Raw genomic sequence first — 20,400 nt, 5'->3', positions numbered from 1 at the left:
ATAGATTTATTCAGTAGTCTTCATGATCCTCTTGTGTGTAACTAGCATTTGGTAAAAAAAAAAAAAAAGAAGGTGAAGTTTGGAAGTTTGAAGTTTGCCATTCTCTTTAAGGGACAATGAGACAGAACCAGGAAAGCATTCTGAGTAGCCTCCCAAAAAATCATTTCCTTTAGACTAACTACAGATTTAATTCTTGTCAGCTAGCCCTTCTCTGAGCAGAGCTGAGTGGCTAGGCTTGCCCTTTCTCCTACTCCCCTGTTGGCAGGAATCACGGTTGGCAAGATTCCTGAGATATCTATTAAAAATTCTGAGTGAGTCACATTTAGACAAGCCAAGTAGATGGACCCATAATCTACACAGGCAACATACACACACACACATTACAAAAATTTTTACAACAACATTTTAATAGCACAAACCCTGAAAGTAAACAATCAGAGAATAACTCACCCCAGAGCTAGTTGCAAGACTCTCCTGGAGATAAAATTGGCTTTTCTCCCCTCTACCCGGATTTCTCCTTTTGACTCAGATAGGGGTAAAGAAAGAAGTGAAGGATTTGAAAGGGCAAATGGTTTTCTTTCTGGAGGGACAGAGTTGAAGAGCTGAGAAAAGTATTCATTAGACTGGGGTTCCTCACCAGCACCAGAACCTGTAGGTCACTGCCTTACTCATTCCTATTGTTTTATTGCTGATCACTATTGTCTAATAGGCTTACAATTTCATCTGGTCTATAACTTTTCCTGGTCTACTCTCCTCCATGCTCCTGACCACCAAATAGGTGATAGATCAGTCCTTAGCCTGAGTCTTGACTTGAAACTTGCTTCCCTAGACTGTAATCAGTAGGTCCAACTAGTCCTTTATCTTGATAAAAGTTCGATAAAATGAACCCTTTGCATTAATATAACATTTTCAAAAGATTTTATGTTTAACCACTCAAAGTTCTTAGCATTTGTGGTGTCAGGAGTCCAAAAACTCCCAGATCCTCCATTTAAGAAGGGCACCCAGGGCAGCTATCTTTCAATTTCCCACATAACTGTACTCCTGAACTTCATCAAAATTTCTAGAAACTCATCATTCTGCAAGATCACATCAACTATGCAGTTCATACCTCCTCAGAAGCCGCTGACCCTGGGACCACCCTACTCCCTCTGATTGGAGAAGGTGAAGGTGGGCACTAGACAGTTCTGCCCAGATCCTCCATATTAGGAGGTTAACCAGGGAAGCTATCTCATCATTTTCCACCCAGCTGCACTCTTCTGAATTTTATAATGCCTCTTACCAGGTACCGTTTCCATCCCCCACCCCACATTTCTTAGTTTCTGTTTGTATTTTGTCTGCCCCTGGTAGTTTATGAGCTCCTTGAGAGCACGGACTGTTTTTTGGTGTTGTATTTCACTGCATTTTCAAAGAGAACCAATGACATCAGGAAGGCAATGTCTTGACTTGCAAGTGAATTGGATTTATATGAGGCAGAGCTGTGTAAGGCTATTAGCCTCACTCTCTCCTCCAGAGTCATCTGAGTCCATTGGCAAGACATAAGTCAAGACAACTTTGGGACTGTCTTTTGCCTCTTTTTGTATTCCAGTGCTTAGCACAGTTCCTGGCAAATAGCAAGCACTTAATGAATGTTTATTGATTGATTGCTAAATAGAGAATGATTGTTGAAATGGAAACGACAGAACAAAAAAAAACATAAAATGCCTAATAGGGAGTTGATACCTAAGAGAATGAGGAAGATAGTAAGAGGATTTCTGAGCGAACTTTATCAAAATCTTCTCATGTCTCTTCAAACCAATGCTTACCCTCCTAGCTAAGAACTTCATCTCATACTTTATGGGAAAAAAATCAGAACTATTTGCCATCAGCTTCCTTTTCTTCCCTACTTCTCATCTCACATCCACTCAGACATCTTCCTCCATATGTTTTATTTCAACTCTGTCTCCCATGAAGACATTCCATTTCCCTGCTCTGCATTTTTACTGACTGTCCCCCATGCCCAGGATTTCCTCCCTCCTCACATCTGCCTCCTGGCTTCCTTCAAGACTAAGCTTAAATCCCACTTTGTGTAAGAGAACCTTTTAATACTACCTCCCATCCCCCCACCCCACTCCCTACTGTTAAAACCTTCCCTTTAAATTATCTCCCATTTACATTGTATACATCCATATGTACTTGGTTGCTTGCATAGACTGTTTCATTAGAAAGTGAGCTCCTTGGAAGCAGAGTATGGTTTTTGCCTTTCTTCTTATCCTTAGAGCTTACTATAATGCCTAGTATGTAGTAAGTGCTTAATAAATATTTGTTAATTGATTAATAAAATCAAGTTGTCAGGCCAAATAAACAAAATCCTAAACAGCTGAAAGAACTAGTGGAGATTGCTGGACCACAATCAGTGCTATCTTAAAGATGATAGAGAAATGGAAAGGTAACACAAAAGACCGGAGAATGACAAATGATTTGGTTTTCGAAAGGGAAGAGAGAAGATTAATTTCATTTCATTTCTTGAGAAAAGATTGGTGAACATGTAAGAAAAAAACCATTATTATACTTACTTCATCTGCAGTGGATGGAGCACTGGGCTTGGAATCAGGAAAACACAAATTCATAAATTCAAATCTGGCCTTATATACTTAATAGCTATGTGATACTGGGCAAGTCATTTAATCCTGTTTGCCTCAGTTCCTTAATCTGTAAGTAAAATGAGCTAGAGAAGGAAATAGCAAACCCCTCCGGTATCTTTGCCAAGAAAACCCCAAATAGGATCATGGAGAGTCAGACATGACTGAACAACAACAACAACAAAACACACACCAAAATTAACCTTATTTCCTTTTCTGACATTCAAGTCGAGGCACAAAACATTTATTGGATACCTACGACGTACTGCACACTGTGCTAAGAAATGGGGATATGAAGGAAGGTAAAACTGGCCCTTGCCCCAAATGGGGCACATATGAAGAAAATGTCATAGAGAGTTTACCTAGATGTTAGCAAAGAATTTGATAATACAACTCATCTACAATTCCTATGGAGATGAAAGGAAGTAGACTAGACTATAGAACAATCAGATGGATGCTGAACTGGTTGAATGAATGAGTGCAAAAATAGTCGTTAATGGCTGAATGTCAACTTTGTAGGTCTCCATTAGAGTACCTAAGGCTTCTGTACTAGGCTCAGTGTTTTAGTATTATTGTTTTTATTGTTATCAATAAACTGAATAAAAACACAAGATGGCATGCTTATCATAGTTGAACATGACACAAAGTTTTAAGGGAAAGCCAATGCACTGGATGACAAAGTGAGGTTCCAACAAATAGTTCCAACAAATAGCTAGAGCTCTGCGTTTGACCTAATAAGATATAATTCAATACTGATAAGTATTCAACAAGCATTTCCTAAATCACCATGTGCCAGACACTGCAATAAGTTTAGGGGATAAAAAGAGGCAAAAATATGGTTACTGCCTTCAAGGACATCCCATTCTAAGGGGGTAAATAATACACAAACAACCATGTATATACAAAATAAATACAATATAAATGGGAGGAAATCCCAAAGGGAAGTCAAAAGCAGCAGGGAAAATGTAAAAAGACCTCTTTAGTAGGTAGTGTTTGAGCTGGGTCTTAAAGGGAGGCAGGGAAGTCAGAAAGTAGAGGCTGAGGAGAGAGATCATTCCAGGAATCCCCAGCAGCTAGTGAAAAGGCATTGGGTAGGATGGGGTATTATGTTCAAGGGATAGCAAAGAAACCGATGTCACTGGATCACAGAATATGGGTTGGGGCAGGGGGATGGCTAGTGTAGAAAGGTGTAAAAAGACTGGGAAGGCAGGAGGGGACTTCCAAACAGGAAGAGACAACTGGAGTTTATTGAATATTAATGACATGGTTAGAGCTGGATTTTAGGAAGATTACTTTGGCAGCTGAATGGAGGATGGAGTAGAATGGGGTGGGTCTTGTGGTAGAGAGATCAGGTGGAAGCTATTGCAATAGTCTATGCATGAAGTGATGAAAGCCCACACCAGGGTGACAGCTGTGTAAGGGAAGAGAAGAGGACATATAAAAGAGATGTTGAGAAGGAAGAAACAACATGAGTTTGAAACAAATTGGATTTGTGAGTTGAAATTTGAATGAGAAGTCAAGGGTAACACTCAGGTTGCAAGCCTGAGTGACTGAAAGGATCATGGTACCCTTAACAAAACTGGGAGGGTGGGAAGAAGGCAGGGTTTATAGGAAAAGATAACATTCTGTTTTGGTACATGTTGAGTTTGAGAGGACTATTCATTGTTGTTCAGTCCTTTTCAGTCACACATGGCTCTTCATCACTCCATTTGGAGTTTTCTTGACAGAGACACTGGCGTGGTTTGCCAGTTCCTTTTCCAGCTCATTTCACGGATAAGAAACTGAGGCAAACAGGGTAAAGTGACTTGCCCAAGGTCACACAGCTGGTAATTGTCTGAGGCTGGATTTGAACCAAGGAAGATGAGTCTTCCTGACTCTAGGCCCATGCTATCCACTACACCACTTAGCTCCCTTGAGATGTCTGAAATACCCAGCTTAAAATATCCAAGAATCAGTTGGTGATGAAAGAGGTCAGGAGAGAGGTTAGAGTTGGATAAATAGATTTGAGAGCTACCCACATAGAGATAATAACTGAATCCATGGGAAAAATCTTTTTTTTTTCCTCCCTATAAGTATTTCCTATCAGAATAAGCTGCTAGTTCACACAAGTGCTAGAATTTGATTATATTCAAAGGCCGCCTTACCCAAGAAGCTTCTACTGATCGCTCTATCCAGAAATAATCTTTCTTGTGAATTTTCATATAATATCAGCAAATTAATATCTGTAAAGGCCAGCCAGGCAAATCACCATTGTTACAATGTTTACTTTTCTGTACTAGGATTTGGACAAAATCTTTGGGGACTAGGCAACTGCCTGGAAGACTCCGAAAATGTTAGGCCTTCCTGTCTATTTATTAAATCAGTCCCTTTATGAACTAAATGAATTTCATGACTATAACATGTCAAAACCAGCATAGTGGACAAAAGCTCTGGCCACCTGAGTCCAAATCCAAACTCAGACACTTGATACTTACTAGCTGTGTGACCCTGCGCAAGTCACTTAACCCTGATTGCCTCAGGAAAAAAAAAAAGTCAGAACCACTTTAAAAATAAAGTTTAACTCTCTGCTTCCCCACCACACCACACTCACTTACAACCACTACTAATACCATAACCAGACAATTAATGGGTGAACTTGAGAAATTAACTTCATAATATGTATGTGCCTATAATTTGTTACATGGTCATTTCCAGATTAAGTAGGAATGTGACACTTTCTCTCTTGACCTGCCAATAAGATATCAGTTACATAGCATACGCAAGTATGTGTGCAATTTCAGTATCCCTCTGCCATTTAAATGCTTGCCACTATTTTTAGACTTAAAGGAGTTCTTCAGATCCAAAGATCAGTAGGTCTCATTCCTACACAGAGCCATACATACCTGTCTGACAACAGTGGTATGCAGACAACAGGGAAACTGAATGGTCTTGGTAGGTAAGTAAGATGGCAGATTTTCATACAGATAGACACAAAACATGAGCATCAGGACTGGATTTGGATCACAAATATCAATGGCCTAATTTCAAAGAGAAAAAATATGTATAAATTAGCAGAATATTAACACAGGTGAAGATGCACAATAATAGGTAAACACATTGTTAGGCAGATATTGAAAGGTAGAGTGATACAGAGGATGGTGAATTGGCCTAAGAGGTATTTGGGAGCTACAACAAATAGAGCTCCAGGCCTGGAATCACAAAGACCTGAGTTCAAATTTGACCTCAGACACTTAATTGTGTTATCCTGGGCAAATCATGTAACCTCTGTTTTCCTGAGTTTCCTCAAAACTATAAAATGGAGATCATAACTGTGCCTATCTCATAAGATGGTCTTGAAGACAAACTAAGATAATATTTGTAAAGTGCTTTAGCACTATGCCTTGGCCCATAGTAGGTTCCATATAAATAAATGCTTATTAAATTCTTATTCCCTTCCTCTGCTCACCCACCCATCCACCCACTCAGAAACCTGTAGATGCAAAAGTGGGAATACAGTTGATACCTACTGGCTATAGGAACTTTGGGAAGTCATTAAGCTCCTAAAGCCCTGGGCAACTTTCTAGACAATTAATTCTAGAACAGTTGTCTAGAAGCATTGGTAGCTAGATATTTCTTACCTAGAATTTCCTACTCCAGTGAAATCACCAGTCTAGATAAAGCAGTCAGTTGTTCAGTCTTTTCAGTCATGCCCAACTCTTTGTGAACATTTGAGGTTTTCTTGGCAAAGATGTTGTACTGGTTTTTCATTTCCTCCTCTAGTAATTTCACAGATGAGGAAACTGAGGCAAAGAGGATTAGGTGACTTGCCCAAGGTCACACAGCTAGTGTCCAAGGCCACTCACAAAGATGAGTCTTCCTGACTTCAAGACCGGCACTCCACCTACTGTGCCACCTAGCTGCCAAGCCTCAGTCAGTTGTTAGACACTTATTAAAAATATTGCATATTTTTTACTTCAAATGTATGTTGCTTCCCCCACCCCACCCCCACCAAAGCAGAAATAGGTAATAAGGGAATGTGAAAGACAGCTTAAATGTCATGAAAAGAGAAGCAGAAATAGTCTACAAAAATCTACATTTCTAGAAATGCCTAAGTTCTCTAGTGAGGGTTATAGGGACACTTAAGAGGATTTAAGTGCCTTCAAACTCAGTGGGGAGTCAACAGTGCCAAAAACAAAACAAAACCCTTACACAGTCTGGAGCTGACATTACCAGAAACATTTCTCCAAAACAAGGGAGATAATTGCTCCATTGTACTTGGCACCAGTTGGAGCACATCTGGAATATAGGGCTCTCTTGGGACCCTACATTTTAAAAGCAACACTGATTAGAGTTCTAGAGGATGGGATCCAGAAACATAAAGTGCCAAAAAAAAAATACATATGTGAAATGAATGAACGAACGAGGGAAATTTAACTTTCAAATATTTAAAGGACTGTCACCTTGAAGAATTAGACTCAGTCTGTGTGTAGTACCCCCTTGAGGGTGCATGATGGAAGGACTCCTCCTTCACTTCAGAGTAGATGTAGATAGTTTGTGATTGCTTCCTGTCTGCCATGAGGACACTTTTAATTTCCTGAGGAGCCAGAACTCCATTCGTATAGTAAAGGGACAGTTCCCACCCCAAGACCTCTCCATCCCACTTCTAGGCATATGAATGACTCTTTGGTCTATGAAGAGAGGGAAGGTTGCTCTGCCTTCTCCTCCAAGCCTGGCCCTGTCAATCCCTTAGCCTCCCAGGTAAGCCTGTGCCTAGGATGGGACCATCTCCTATTTGCAACTTCTTTCTTTTGATGCAGGGCCTTGTTAGAACTTGAAAGGCAGAAGGTATCTCCCCACTTCCTGAGCACCCAAGCAACCAGAGATCAGGTACCAAAGCAGTTGCAGCAACAACAGCAGCCACAGCAGAAAAACACAACAGAAGGTCCACAACAGAGAATCCTCCACAGAGAATGAAACCACCATAAAGAAAAGAACACATCTGGTGCTTTAAGTGAAAGAGAAATAAAATAGCTCATAAATAACTCTTCACAAATGTCCCAACAAGGTTTGAAAGTTAGCCTCTTAATTGTAATTATTCTATAATTATTTATCGACGGTTGTCTAGTTGTTTCAGTTATGTCTGACTCTTTGTGACCCCATTTGGGGTTTTCTTGGGAAAGATACTGGAATAGTTTGCCATTTCCTTCTCCAGCTCATTTTACAGATGAGGAAACTGAGGTATATGGGGTTGTGTGACTTGCCCAGGGTCACGTAGCTAGTGTGTGAGGCCATATTTGAACTCAGATATTCTTGACTCCAAGCTGACCTTTATGGATTATATCACACTTTGGGTGTGAGCATAAAACTGTCTGTTTCAGGCACCATTCATATTTGTACTCTGAATAACTTTCTTTTTATTTCCTTTTTCCTTCTTGCTTTTTCACTGTTCCATTTGGAATGATCCCTCAGACCACAGCATGGTATATAATGGTTCCTCAAGAATCTTGGAAGGGAATAGAGACATTTGGAATTTGGTGCCTATTGAGGAAACAGGCTCCCCAGAACAATAAACCTAGGGAAAACCATGATAGCAGCTAAGGAACAGGGATTGGCAAAGGTAGTCTGCCCCTGTGACCTCACCATGGCTAGCCTCGGTGTTAGGTATATATTTCTAGAAGGTATAAATAGGAAAAACAAATATTTAAGATTTGAATTAGCAAGTAAAGAAGTCCAGAGAATATGATCCCCAATTTCCACATCCCAATTCCAATGAGTCAAAGGGGGCAGAGTGGATATTCCCCAAGGCAAGTTCCATATTCTAGAGAATGCAGTTGTTTATTAGATACTTACAAAAATGTTATACAATGTGGAAATCAGGTGCAGTGAGGAGTGATATGCTTGAAAGAAAAAAGAAAATGGAAAAAAAAGCACAGATGGTCTACAAAAATCTACATTCTTAGAAGTTGCTAAACTCTACAGGGAGAGTTCTAGGGAGGCTTAGGAGACTGAAGTGACTACATTAGTGGCAATTGGTTGCCACAGGACTAGGTCTATTGTCAGCTTGTAGCCTTAGTGACAGTGACTCTTTCTCTGCTAGGTCAGACATGGAGATTCTTCAGAAGACCCAGTCCTGTTAACAAGCACATCTTACCAGGAATCCATTCCTTGTTAAACCATAAAGCCATTAATCTCCACCACTCTAGAACCAGTCCAGTGATTTAGGCTTGGGTTTAAAATGAAATGAGACACTCAAGGACAATAAAATGCAATTAAAAACAACTTTAAATGACTAAAAACAATTCAATTCCTAAAATTAAAATTGATACTGGCTCATAAAACACTACTCGCCTTTGCCTCCAGAGCCTCTAAGGCAATTAGTAATGCTAGTTCAGAGCAATGAGAGTTTTTCTAAAACCTGTGACGCCAAGTCTCTGTAGGGTGAGTTTTTATCCTTTAGGCATCAAGGAAGCTAAGAGGATTCCCTGCCCCCTTAAAGAAGTATCCTACATGAAACAGAAGCAGCTGTTATCAACACCCCCCCCAAAAAAAAAAGAATTACTCAGAAAAACTATTTTATTGGTAAATATAGCTCTATTTTTAATTGTTTATGTAGTATCTTAGTATTTAGATAAATCTGTTTTCATTGTTCAGTATCTTTTTATAGATAGATATACTATCTTAGTACATATATGGCTATATATATATAAATTTATATTGCTTAGAATACATCTGTCTATCCAGATCCACAAAGAGAGAGAGAAAATTTTTTGATCTGTAAAGCTAATGATACATTTTATTGTGTAGCATCGACAGACAGGGGAGGGGGAGAGAGAGAGAGAGAGAGAGAGAGAGAGAGAGAGAGAGAGAGAGAGAGAGAGAGAGAGAGAGAGAGAAAGAGAGAGAGAGAGAGAGAGAGAGAGAGAGAGAGAGAGAGGAGGGAGGGAGGGAGGGAGGGAGGGAGGGAGAGAGATTTTGTATCTATATAGATATAGATATATTTACCAAAGAAGGAGTTTTTCTGGGGAATTCTTGGGGTTTTGTTGGGGGGTTGGTTGTAAAAAATAAACAAAACTTGTTTCCTATAGGGCTGGTCCTTTAAGGGGGCAGGGACTCAATCCTTTTAGCTTCCTTGCTTGCTGTCTAAGGCATAGAAACTGTCCTTATGGAGAGTTGGCATCAGAGGGTATGCACTTTTTGTTGAGAGGTTCTAGTCCCAGTCTTACTCCACTTTGTCTGTGGTAATAAAATTAGCTTCTGTTTCCAAGTAGCTCCTACTATTCACTGCCACATGTGGATTCCCTGGAACATGCAGCATACAGCTAATAATATCTTAATACCCCTTAGTCATTATTCTCCCACAGAGCCCCGAATACAATTTGTAATTTTCTTTTAAATTCTGAAACCACATCATGATCATAAATATCATTCAAGCCATACAACTGATGAATAGATAATAAAATTAGTAAGAACGACCATGTATACCTCTGCTTGTATCTGATTAGCTATAATTCAAAGGCTACAGTAGACTTGAAAAGGACATATACAAAATTGTTTAGTCCAACCTTGTTATCTAACTAACAAGAAAATTAAAGCCCAGAGAGATTAATTGACTTGATCAAAGTCACAAGGGCAGTAAGCTGCAGGGCTGGGCCCCAGATCTTCTGACTCTAAATCACATTTTAATGGATTATATCAAAATGCCATCCATCTGATACAATACCTTTAAAAAAAAAAAAGAGGATTTTTTATATCATCCTTTTTTCCCAATATCTCTCTCTCAAAGAGCCAAACATTATGACAAAAAATAAATAAATAAAAAGAGACAAAAAGTAGTTAAAGAAAACGAACCAAAATACCAATTGAATATGATAGTATTTGCAATGTTTCACATCCATAGTCCCTCTCCTTTGCAAAAAAGTAAATAGGTGTAGTCTAATAGTTCTTCTTCCAGGCCATTCTTTTGTTATTCAGCCATTTCAGTCATGTCTGATTCTTTGTGACCTCCTTTGGGGTTTTCTTGGCAGAGATACTGGATCAGTTTGCCATGTTCTTCTCCAGCTCATTTTACAGATAAAGAAACCAAGGCTAACAGGGATCAGTGAGTTGGTCGAGGGATACAGCTAGTAAGTGTCTGAGGCCAGATTTGAATTCAGGCCTTCCTAACTCCAGGTCTGGTGCTCTATCTACTGTGCCACCTAGTTTCCCCCTTAGTCATTATATCTATACAGTATTCAGGTTTGTTATCGTTGTTTGCATTTACATCATTATATTCATTATATATGCTGTTTTCACTGTTCTGCTTGACTTGCTTTGCATCAGTGTATGTAAGTCTTACCATGCTTCTCTGATTCTTCATATTTGTTTCTTATAGTTCAATACCATTTCATTATATTCATGAACTACTGTTTATTTTGGCATTCCCTAGTCAATGGGCAGATAATACCCTCTATGTCCTGTCTCCCATATTATGTCTGCCTATACCTTAATTGGGCCATCTATAGACTTTTCTTTTTCACACCTTGCTTTCCCTTTCCAAATTTTATAATGAACTCCAAATCAATTGAATCAGCTGTCACTAGTAGAGTACCTACTTACCAGGCCAATCCCACCTACTAATTCCCTCCCAAGCATTACCTTCTTCATTAATTTTTCAAAGAATTTTCTAACCAGTAGGCCTATCTAGATTGGCTGTGTAAGGTAGTGGGTTCCCTGTCACTAAAAGTATTAAAGCAAAATCTGGATAACTACCTGCCATTGATCACAGAGAGGGGATTTTTATGACTTCATAATAGTGTAGTCTATTTTAAGACCTCTATGGTCTGCCATGTTCACCTTTGTTCAAGCTCTCATTACTTCATCCTCGATTTCAACAACCTCCTAAAATGACCTTATCTTTAGTCACTTCCTTTCTAGAACATTTTACATTCCTTAACAATAGTTGTTAAGAACCACTTTTATTGTAGCATTTCCCACCTCAAAAAATTTTCAGTGTCTCCATTAGGAATAAAGCCTGTACCTTATCCTGGCATTCAAGACCCAAAAATCTGGCCCCAACATTTTTCCAACCTGTTCTCCCATCATACAAACATTATGCCTCCAACCTGACTGAAAACTCATTGTTCCTTAAGTTTACTTTATTCATTTCCACCTGGAGTCTTTTACTATCCCACTTCCCAACTATTATGGCTTTATAATTAAGCTTTTTTCAAACTCTATTGATTCCCACCTATTTCAGTCAGGCTTCTCCTGACCATTCTATACCTCAGTGATAACTGTATCATCTTAACTCACGTAACACAGTGTGTCTCACTTATTCAACATTTCATCAACCATTTCTTCATATTGTAAATTAACTTGTAATGCACCTACCCTTAAGATTCTGACCTCTTCAAGGGCAAGGTCAGTGTCTTATACTTTATATCTCTAATTGTCTAACATAGTGCTTACAAAGGCATTACACACTCATAATATTTTGTTCACTGATATTCAAGACAATATCGAAAGGCCAAATGGAATTCTAAATTGGGCATCGAAGTAAATTGAAATGTGGCATCACCATTGCAATCTCCAAATGACTATTTATTTGAGCCGCAAAATGAGAAATCTGAGATGAGTATTGTACATTATAAAATTATAAATTATAAACATGTATACACATAATTGTAAAAATATAATAAAACCTCCATATACATATAACTTTGTTCCTTTAATTTATTCTTAGCACTCTAGTAAGATTAATAAAACACTAAAGTTTTATTCAAGTAGTTTATGATCCCTGAGTCTCTCAACAGAATTAGAGTCTTATTATGCACAGTTGGGTATATATAATACTACATATTAAAATATTGCTGTAGCCTTGTATGGAGTCATATTTCAGTTTCCACATTGTAACAATATCCTGCAGAAAATCTTTTTCAATTCAGGTTTGAAAAATTATGACTTAAACAATATTACAAAGGCACGAAGCAAAAGAAGAGCTCATAAATGGTCTGTGGCATGCATAATATAAAAGCCATTTACCTGTATATCTATATTTAAATCAACTTCACGTAGAGCATTCACAACAGTCAAACAATTGTGCAGGCGCTGTTCAGGACTGTGTGGAGAGGGATACATGTCTACAAAATGTGATGGTATCTGCAACAGACAAAAATGTAACACTTTAGCAGTGTTGTTCTACCATTTTTCTTGCTGATATAGTAAAACATCATCTGGAAAAAAGCAAATGATGAAAGTAATGTATTAACTGTATTAAATGTATTAATTAATTAACTGTATTAACTGTATTAAAATGTCAGAATGAGAAAAGGATATACATAAGCATAACCATATGCTCTTTGAAATTTGTTGTTATAAACTTAACAACAAAAATGCCTTAATAATGGTTCACAAAACAAATGGAAAAATAAACATTCAAAATGTAGGAGTAAAGTGTCACACAAAACACTTAAAAATTAACAAAAAATAATCCAAGGAATTAACAATTGGGTCCTGTCCCAAATCTGAGGATCTACTACTTTTAGCTGTTTTTTTTGTTTCTTCCTCTTTTCTATCTTAGCTATACTCAATCTGAAAAAAAAATAAATTTGATGATTTCATTTAAAGTCTTTCCATATTTCCTTATATGCTTCACATGTATCATTTTATATTACCATAATATTCTATTACATCAGCATCATTTTATTTATTCAACCATTATATAACTGTTGTATGCTCAACTTATTTGTAGGGATTGTTTTTTTGCTTATTACAAGCAAAACAACATATGAATACTTTTGTAGAGACAGGTTATTTTTTCTTCTCTTTAAAAGGTTTTGGAATTAAAGTCCTAGACTTGGAATTGTTGGGTCAAAAGATAGGATCAGTTTTATTACTTTTGTCAATAGTGTCATATTGGTCTCCAAAATATTTGTGACAGTCTACATTACCATCAGTTAAGTACAAGAGCACCTACTTCCTCAAAGACTTACTAACAGTGGAGTTTTTTGTTTTTGTTTTGGTTTTTTACCATTTTTTGGTCTATTTTAATATTACATCACTAGTCAAATTTCACTGTGGTTTTAAGTTATCCGATTTGCATTTCACTGATTATTAGGGAATTATTTGATCATCTTTTCACACATTTATTAAAAGTTGATATTTCTTCCTACATAAAGAGTTCATATCCTTTAACTATTGTTCCATTGGTATACATCAGTTTAGCTATACATCAGTTTCTTATACATTGTGAGAATTAGATATATATTTAATACTGAGAAAAAGTTCATATTATGTTTCTATTCTTTTAAAATGACATACTGTTTTGTTGTATAATATGTTTCATCTTTGTATAACCAAATTTAATGATTATGCCTGCAATATTTGTTGTATTTTGTCTAATCAATTAAAATTCCTCTCTTTAGTAGGGATAAATATTATGAGGACATATAGACACTTAACGAAGGACTGAAGCAATGGCATATGTTCTTATACAACCTCTGTCAGTTATCTGTGAAAGAGTATGGAGCATAAGAGAAGTATCACAGGACTGTGGAGGGCAAATGTCCTTATTTTAAAAAAAGAGAGAGATAAAGAAGAGAAGAGAATCTGTAATGACAAAAGATATCAGCTATTATTGATTAATTTTATTTATTTTTAGTTTGATTATAGGATTAGGCTGCCTAACATAGATAGTCTCAAGTCCAATTTATGTATAGACTTAGTTAATAGGTAGTTTGAGAAGACTTTATCATTTAGTAGCAAATAATTTAGAAGAATAAAATAATCATAAGATTATAAAAGTTTTCAAAATGCTAAGTCCCCCTTTCTGCTAGGGGGTTGACCAAAGTCTAAGAAGAAAGTAGAGTTAACCAAAGGCCAAGTTCCCCTTTCTTGCAGCTGGAGAAAGGTTAGCCAGAGGTTAAGTTAAGCCCCTCTTTCCTTTTTCCTTAGCTGGAGTCTAAGTTGAGTCATGGACTCTGCTAAGGAAGAGGGGGTGACTGCTAACCACTAACCACAAGGTCTCTTTCCCAGTATACTTTCTGGTTACAAAAGGTACCACCTGGAGGAAAGGATGTCCAGTATAGAAATAAGAAAGTCTGGGAGAAGCTAACTAGTTAGGTGACCTGCCTTATGCAATTGAATTATGTTCAAAACAAGTTTCTATAATGTTTCCAATTTCTCTTTTTTGTTATAAAAATCATCTCTGTAAATCACTCCTTGTCTCTGAGGAGCCAGGTGACCTGATTTGGTATGCAAATGCTAGCTTTGCAAATTAAATCATAGATGGGTCAGTAACTTTGTACTCAGTTTCCTTTTTATTTCAGATAATCAATTGTAACAGTAAGTCATGAGTCAATGAGTCAGATTTCAATTCCTGGTAAGATTCTACAATATATTATTGAAGGTGTGGTTATGGAACATCTGGAAAAGGAAATGGTGTTCACAAGAAGCCAACATGACTATATCAAAAATTGATCATGCCAGACAAAACTCATTTCCTTATATGACAGAGTTAAGGGATTGGTAAATAAAAGGAATGCTTCAAATTTAGAGCAGCATTTTACAGTCTCTCTGTTCTTGTAGACAAGATATACAGATGCTGGATAGATGATAACACATATAGGTGGAATTAAGAATTAACTAAAATGGCTAAATGCCAGCTTGGAAAAAGATTTCCAGTGAAACGTCCCAGGCTTAATAGTTTCATCCATGACTTGGATAAATACAGAAATGGTATGTTTATCATGTTTACAGATGTCATAAAATTGAGAGTTAATATGTTGGTTGACAGAATCAAATCCTTCTCCCCAAAAAACACCTCCTTTCCCCCTTCTCTTCATTTCAAAACCCCTTTACATCCTCCCATACTCTCCTCCTTTCCTCAGCCTCTGACAATGCAGTGACCTTTCTCCTTGCTATGGCTATCCCCACTACATGTGTCCTTGACTTTATTTCTCCAACAGTTCACAACCTTAATGCTCACCCCTCCCAAGTCTTTAACCTCTCCCTATCCACTAGTTCCTTATTCCCTTCACAGATGCTCAAGTCTCCCCCATATTAAAAAAAAATAATCTTTACTAGATCCTCTCATTCCCTGAAGGTATCATCCCATATCTCTTCCCCATAGATAGAAAAAACAGCCTACAATCCCTGCCTTCACTTCCTCTCCCTTTCCCATTGCTATCTGACTTATGAATTCATCCCTGGACTAAATTAACAGCAGTCCAAAGTTATCAGTGATTTCTTATTGCCAAATCTTATTGGAATTTTCCAGTCTTCATCCTTCCTGACATATCTACTTCATATGATACTGTCAACTTCTCTTTCCTATTGGATATTCTCTCCTCTCTAGGATTTTATGACATTGTTCACTTCTGATTATATTTTTCACCTGTTTAACTCCTCCACAAAATCTTCTTTTGGTTCATCATCCACAGCTTCCCCTAACTTTGGGTTTTCATAAGATCTTTTCAGAGCCCACTATTCTCTTGACATTCTTTCTCTCTCTCTCTCTCAGTGAATTCATCAGCTCCTGTGAGTTTAAGTATTATAATTATGTAAGAGATTCCCAAATCAAGATAACTATGGGACCCAGTCACTCTCCTGAAATCCAATCCCTTATCAGAAATTATCTTTTGGACATTTGAAACTGGATGCACTAGAGACATATCAGAATCAATATGTCCAAAACAGAACTCATTATCTTCTCCCTCCCCCCAGCCAAAAAAAAAAATCTATCTCTTTTCCAAAGTTCCCCATTCCTACTGAAGACATCATTCTTCCAGTCTTCCAGGTATATAACCTTATCATTAATCACTCCCTCCCACTCACCCAGCATCCACCATCACCTGTTGGCTGTTTATGACACCCAACATCTCTTGCATGTCCACTCCTCTCTAATCACACAGATTTCATCTTAGTTCAAGCTCTCATTACATCTCTCTTAGATCACTGCCAGAGTTTCCTTGCCTCAAGTCCCTTCTCACTTTAATCTATCCTTTCACATTGCTGCCAAAGTGATTTTCTTTAAGTTTTCTTAAGAATTTGACCTTGTCACTCTCCTACTCTTGTTTATTTGTGGTTAGATTTATCTAGTGCAGAGAGGGGGAGGTTCAGGTCCCCACTAGTATAGTTTTGCTGTCTATTTCTTCCTGTAACTCCCTGAACTTCTCCTCTAAGAATTTGGATGCTATACCATTTGGTGCATATATGTTTAGCAATGATATTACTTCATTGTCTATGGTGCCTTTTAGCAGGATGTAGTTTCTTTCCTTAACTCTTTTGATTAGATTTATTTTTGCTTTTGCTTTGTCTGAGATCAAGATTGCTACCCCTGCTTTTTTTGCTTCAGCTGAAGCATAATATATTCTGCTACAGCCTTGTACCTTTACCCTGTATGTGTCACTCTTTTTCAAATGTGTTTCCTGTAAACAACATATTGTAGGATTATGGTTTTTAATCCATTCTGCAATCCATTTCTGTTTTATGGGAGAGTTCATCCCATTCACATTCACAGTTATGATTACTATCTGTGTCTTTTTCTCCATCCTTTCCCCCATTTATGCTTTTCTTTCTCCTTTTTCCTTTCCCCCTTCACTAGTGTTTTGCTTTTGACCACCCTCCTTCAGTCCCTCCTCCCTTTTATTACCCTTTCCCTTTTCTTCCCCTTTACTCTTACTGCTTCTTCCCTCCCTTCTTTCTCCCTCCCTTCTTTCCCCCTCCCTTTTCTTTCCTTTTCCCTCCTACTGCCTATAGGGCAAGTTAGATTTCTATACCTAACTGATTATGTTATGCCCTTCTTGAGCCAAATCTGATGAGAGTAAGGTTCAAACAATGCTCACCCCCTCCTTCTTTCCCTCTGCTGTAATAGGATTTTGTGTCTTTTCCTGTAATGTAATTTACCCTTGTCTGCCTCCTCCTTTCTCAGTACATTTTCTAAGATCAGATTGATCCAATTATTTGGATCCATTTAACCCACTTGATTAGATTTTTTTTTATCATTACATCAAAGTCAACTAATATCCACCCTCTTTATGTATACTCCTTTAACATGGTGTAATAACAATACAGTTCTCAAGGTTGCAAGTGTCATATTCCCTTGTAGGGGTTTAAACAGCCCCCCCTTATTAACAACATATTGTATCTTTCTGTCCCATTTACCTTTTATGTCCTTCTTGAGTCCTGTACTTGAAGATCAAATTTTTTGTTGAGCTCTGGTCTTTTTATCAGGAAAGTTTGGAAGTCCCTTATTTCATCCATCTCCTCCCTTGAAAAATGATGCTCATTTTTGCTGGGTAGTTGATCCTTGGCTGCATTCCAAGCTCCTTTGCCTTATAGAATATCATGTTCCATGCCCTGGTCTTTTAATGTAGAAGCTGCAATGTCCTGTGTAATCCTGACTGTGGTTCCATGATATTTAAATTGTTTCTTTCTGGCTGCTTGCAGCACCTTCTCTTTCATCTGGTAATTTTGGAATTTTGCTATTATATTCCTTGGCATTGTCAATTTGGGATCTCTTTCAGGTGGTGATCGGTGGATTCTTTCTATGGTTATTTTCCCTTCTGGTTCTAGGACTTCGGCAGTTTTCCTTTATGATTTCCTGAAAGATACTGTCCAGGCTCTTTTTTTCATCATGATTTTCAGGTAGTCCAATAATTTTTAAATTGTCTCTCCTGAATCGATTTTCCAGGTCGGTTGTTTTACCAATGAGATATTTTATTTTCATCTATTTTTTCATTTTTTTGTTTCTCTTTGACTTTCTTGCTCTCTATAGAGACATTAGTTTCCATTTGTCCAATTCTAGTTTTTAACAGATTGCTTTCTTCTGTTAGTTTTTGTACTTCCTTCTTCAATTGGCCAATTGTGTTTTTTAGGGACTTGTTTTCTTCAGTGTATTTTTTTTCCAATTGGCCAATTGTATTTTTGAAGGACTCTTCTACCTCTTTCATTTGACTATTAAAATCCTTCTTGAGCTCTTCTAAGAAGGCTTTTTGGGCTTCAGACCAGTTCATATTCCCTTTTGTGGTTGCAGATGTGGGTTTGTTGACAATGTTGTCCTCTTCAGAATTTCTGTCTTGATCTTCACTCTTCTCATAATATGAATGTATGGTACATTTCTTTTTACTCATAGTTTCTTTATTCCCTGGTCTTTAAAGAGATTGAGCTCTTCTGCTGGGGAACAGAGGGCACTGACCCAAGCTTCTTGTTTTGGGAGCCTAGGTCTTGGTCACTGGCTTTGTGTGCTGGGGCCTCTTATGTTGGCAATTGGAGGCTGTAGGTTTCTGGCAGCTTACCTCCTGTTGGGCTGGAATCAGCAAGGCTGGAACTTTCAGGCAATTCTAGGTTGCCTGCTTCTCCTTTCCTTTACCTTTCTTCAGCTCCTTTTAGATGGGTGCTGCAGGGTGTTTATCTGCCTGGGCCCCCCTGCAGTGCTGCCTCCCCCATTTCTGCTAAGGCACTGGGAGATTGCTTTGCAGTAGAGTGCCGAGGCACCTGGTGGTTTTCTGAGCCGGCCTCCAAGGTTTCCCCCGTCCTCACCGAGGCACTTGGAGGTTCAGGTGTTGGTGCTTGCCCGCTCCACCACCTGGGCTTCAGGATCTCTTCCTGGGGTTCTGACAGCTCGCCTGGTGTTGGGCTGGAATCAGCAAGGCTGGGGCTTTATGAAGACTTTAGGTCGATTTCTTTGGCTCCTTCCAGATGAATGCTGCAGGGTGCTTATCTGCCTGGGGCCCCCTGCAGTGCTGCTTCCCCTATTTTTGTTGAGGCATGGAAGACCCGTTTGCTGGGCTGCTGCACTGCTGCTCCTAGTCTTTCTTCCAGTTCAGCTGTTCCAGGGTTATTTATTCTTAAAATCAAATATTACCTCATTTTCTCCCAGTTAGAATATAAGCTCCTTGTAAGTGTTGTGGCATTTGTATCCCCCAGCACCTAGAATGGTGTCTGGAACATCACAGAAACTTAATGCTTGCTGATCGATTGATCTTGACAGGCTAGAGCAATGGACTGAATCTAATAAAAATGTGATTCAGTATGAATAAACACAAAACTCAAAAAACTATTTGAGAAGCACAACATAGGGGAAGTATTGTGAAACCTTCTGAAAAAGATGTTTGCTTTAGTTAACAATATACTCAATATGAATCAGCAGTATGATGTAGCAGCCAAAAAAACCTAATGAGATTGGATTGCACTGAGAGAAGAATAACCTTCAGGAATATGGAGCTGATAATTTCTCTGTATCCTGTTCTGGTCAGACCACGACTAGAATACTGTTTTCAGTTCTGGGTACCACAGTTTGATCAACTGTATAGAGCAAGCTCTTTTGATCATGTCATATAAGGATATGCTGAAGGAACCTTAATTGTTTAGACTAGAGAAGAAGCTGAAATGATATAATAATACTTTTCAAGTATCTGAAGGGCTGATGTGTGGAAGGAAGACTAGGGATGAGATTTTCTATATTCAATCCGAGAATAGAATTAAAAAGTATATTTTAGAAGTATACCTTTATAGTACATTTTGAGATCTAGTGATAACAATTTTCTTTTTCTAAATGCTTGTTGATATTCTCATTCATCTCTTTTCCATATGAATTTTATTATGAAATAATATTGATATTTTAATTGGGAAGGGAGGGGAAAGAATAAGCATTTCTATAGTGCCACTTTACTCATGTTATGTATTATTTTCATTGTTTTTTATTGACTGCATTGAGCTTTTTAGAGTTCAGAGGGGAAGCATTTCCCTATATGTGAAAATAAGCTGTTTATCCTTATAAGGCCTTTACCATTGTTTATTCATGTTTGTCTTTTTAAGTTTCTCT

General features: G+C 37.9%; 1 protein-coding gene across 1 annotated transcript in view; it reads right to left on the bottom strand.

The window, feature by feature from the left end:
• The window catches only part of CFAP47 (cilia and flagella associated protein 47), an 890,592-nt gene that overhangs the window by 598,274 nt on the left and 271,918 nt on the right, over positions 1 to 20,400 (bottom strand). The window contains 2 exon segments of the mRNA XM_078146130.1: positions 5,501 to 5,635; positions 12,618 to 12,734. Coding sequence (XP_078002256.1) covers positions 5,501 to 5,635; positions 12,618 to 12,734 — 252 coding nt within the window.

The sequence above is a fragment of the Phascolarctos cinereus genome, unplaced genomic scaffold (assembly GCF_003287225.1).
Source record: "Phascolarctos cinereus isolate Bilbo 61053 unplaced genomic scaffold, phaCin_HiC Scaffold_726;HRSCAF=1367, whole genome shotgun sequence".
NCBI classification, from domain to species: domain Eukaryota; kingdom Metazoa; phylum Chordata; class Mammalia; order Diprotodontia; family Phascolarctidae; genus Phascolarctos; species Phascolarctos cinereus.
Note: the sequence above shows the minus strand (reverse complement) of the source record. Positions and strands in the feature narration are given on the sequence as shown.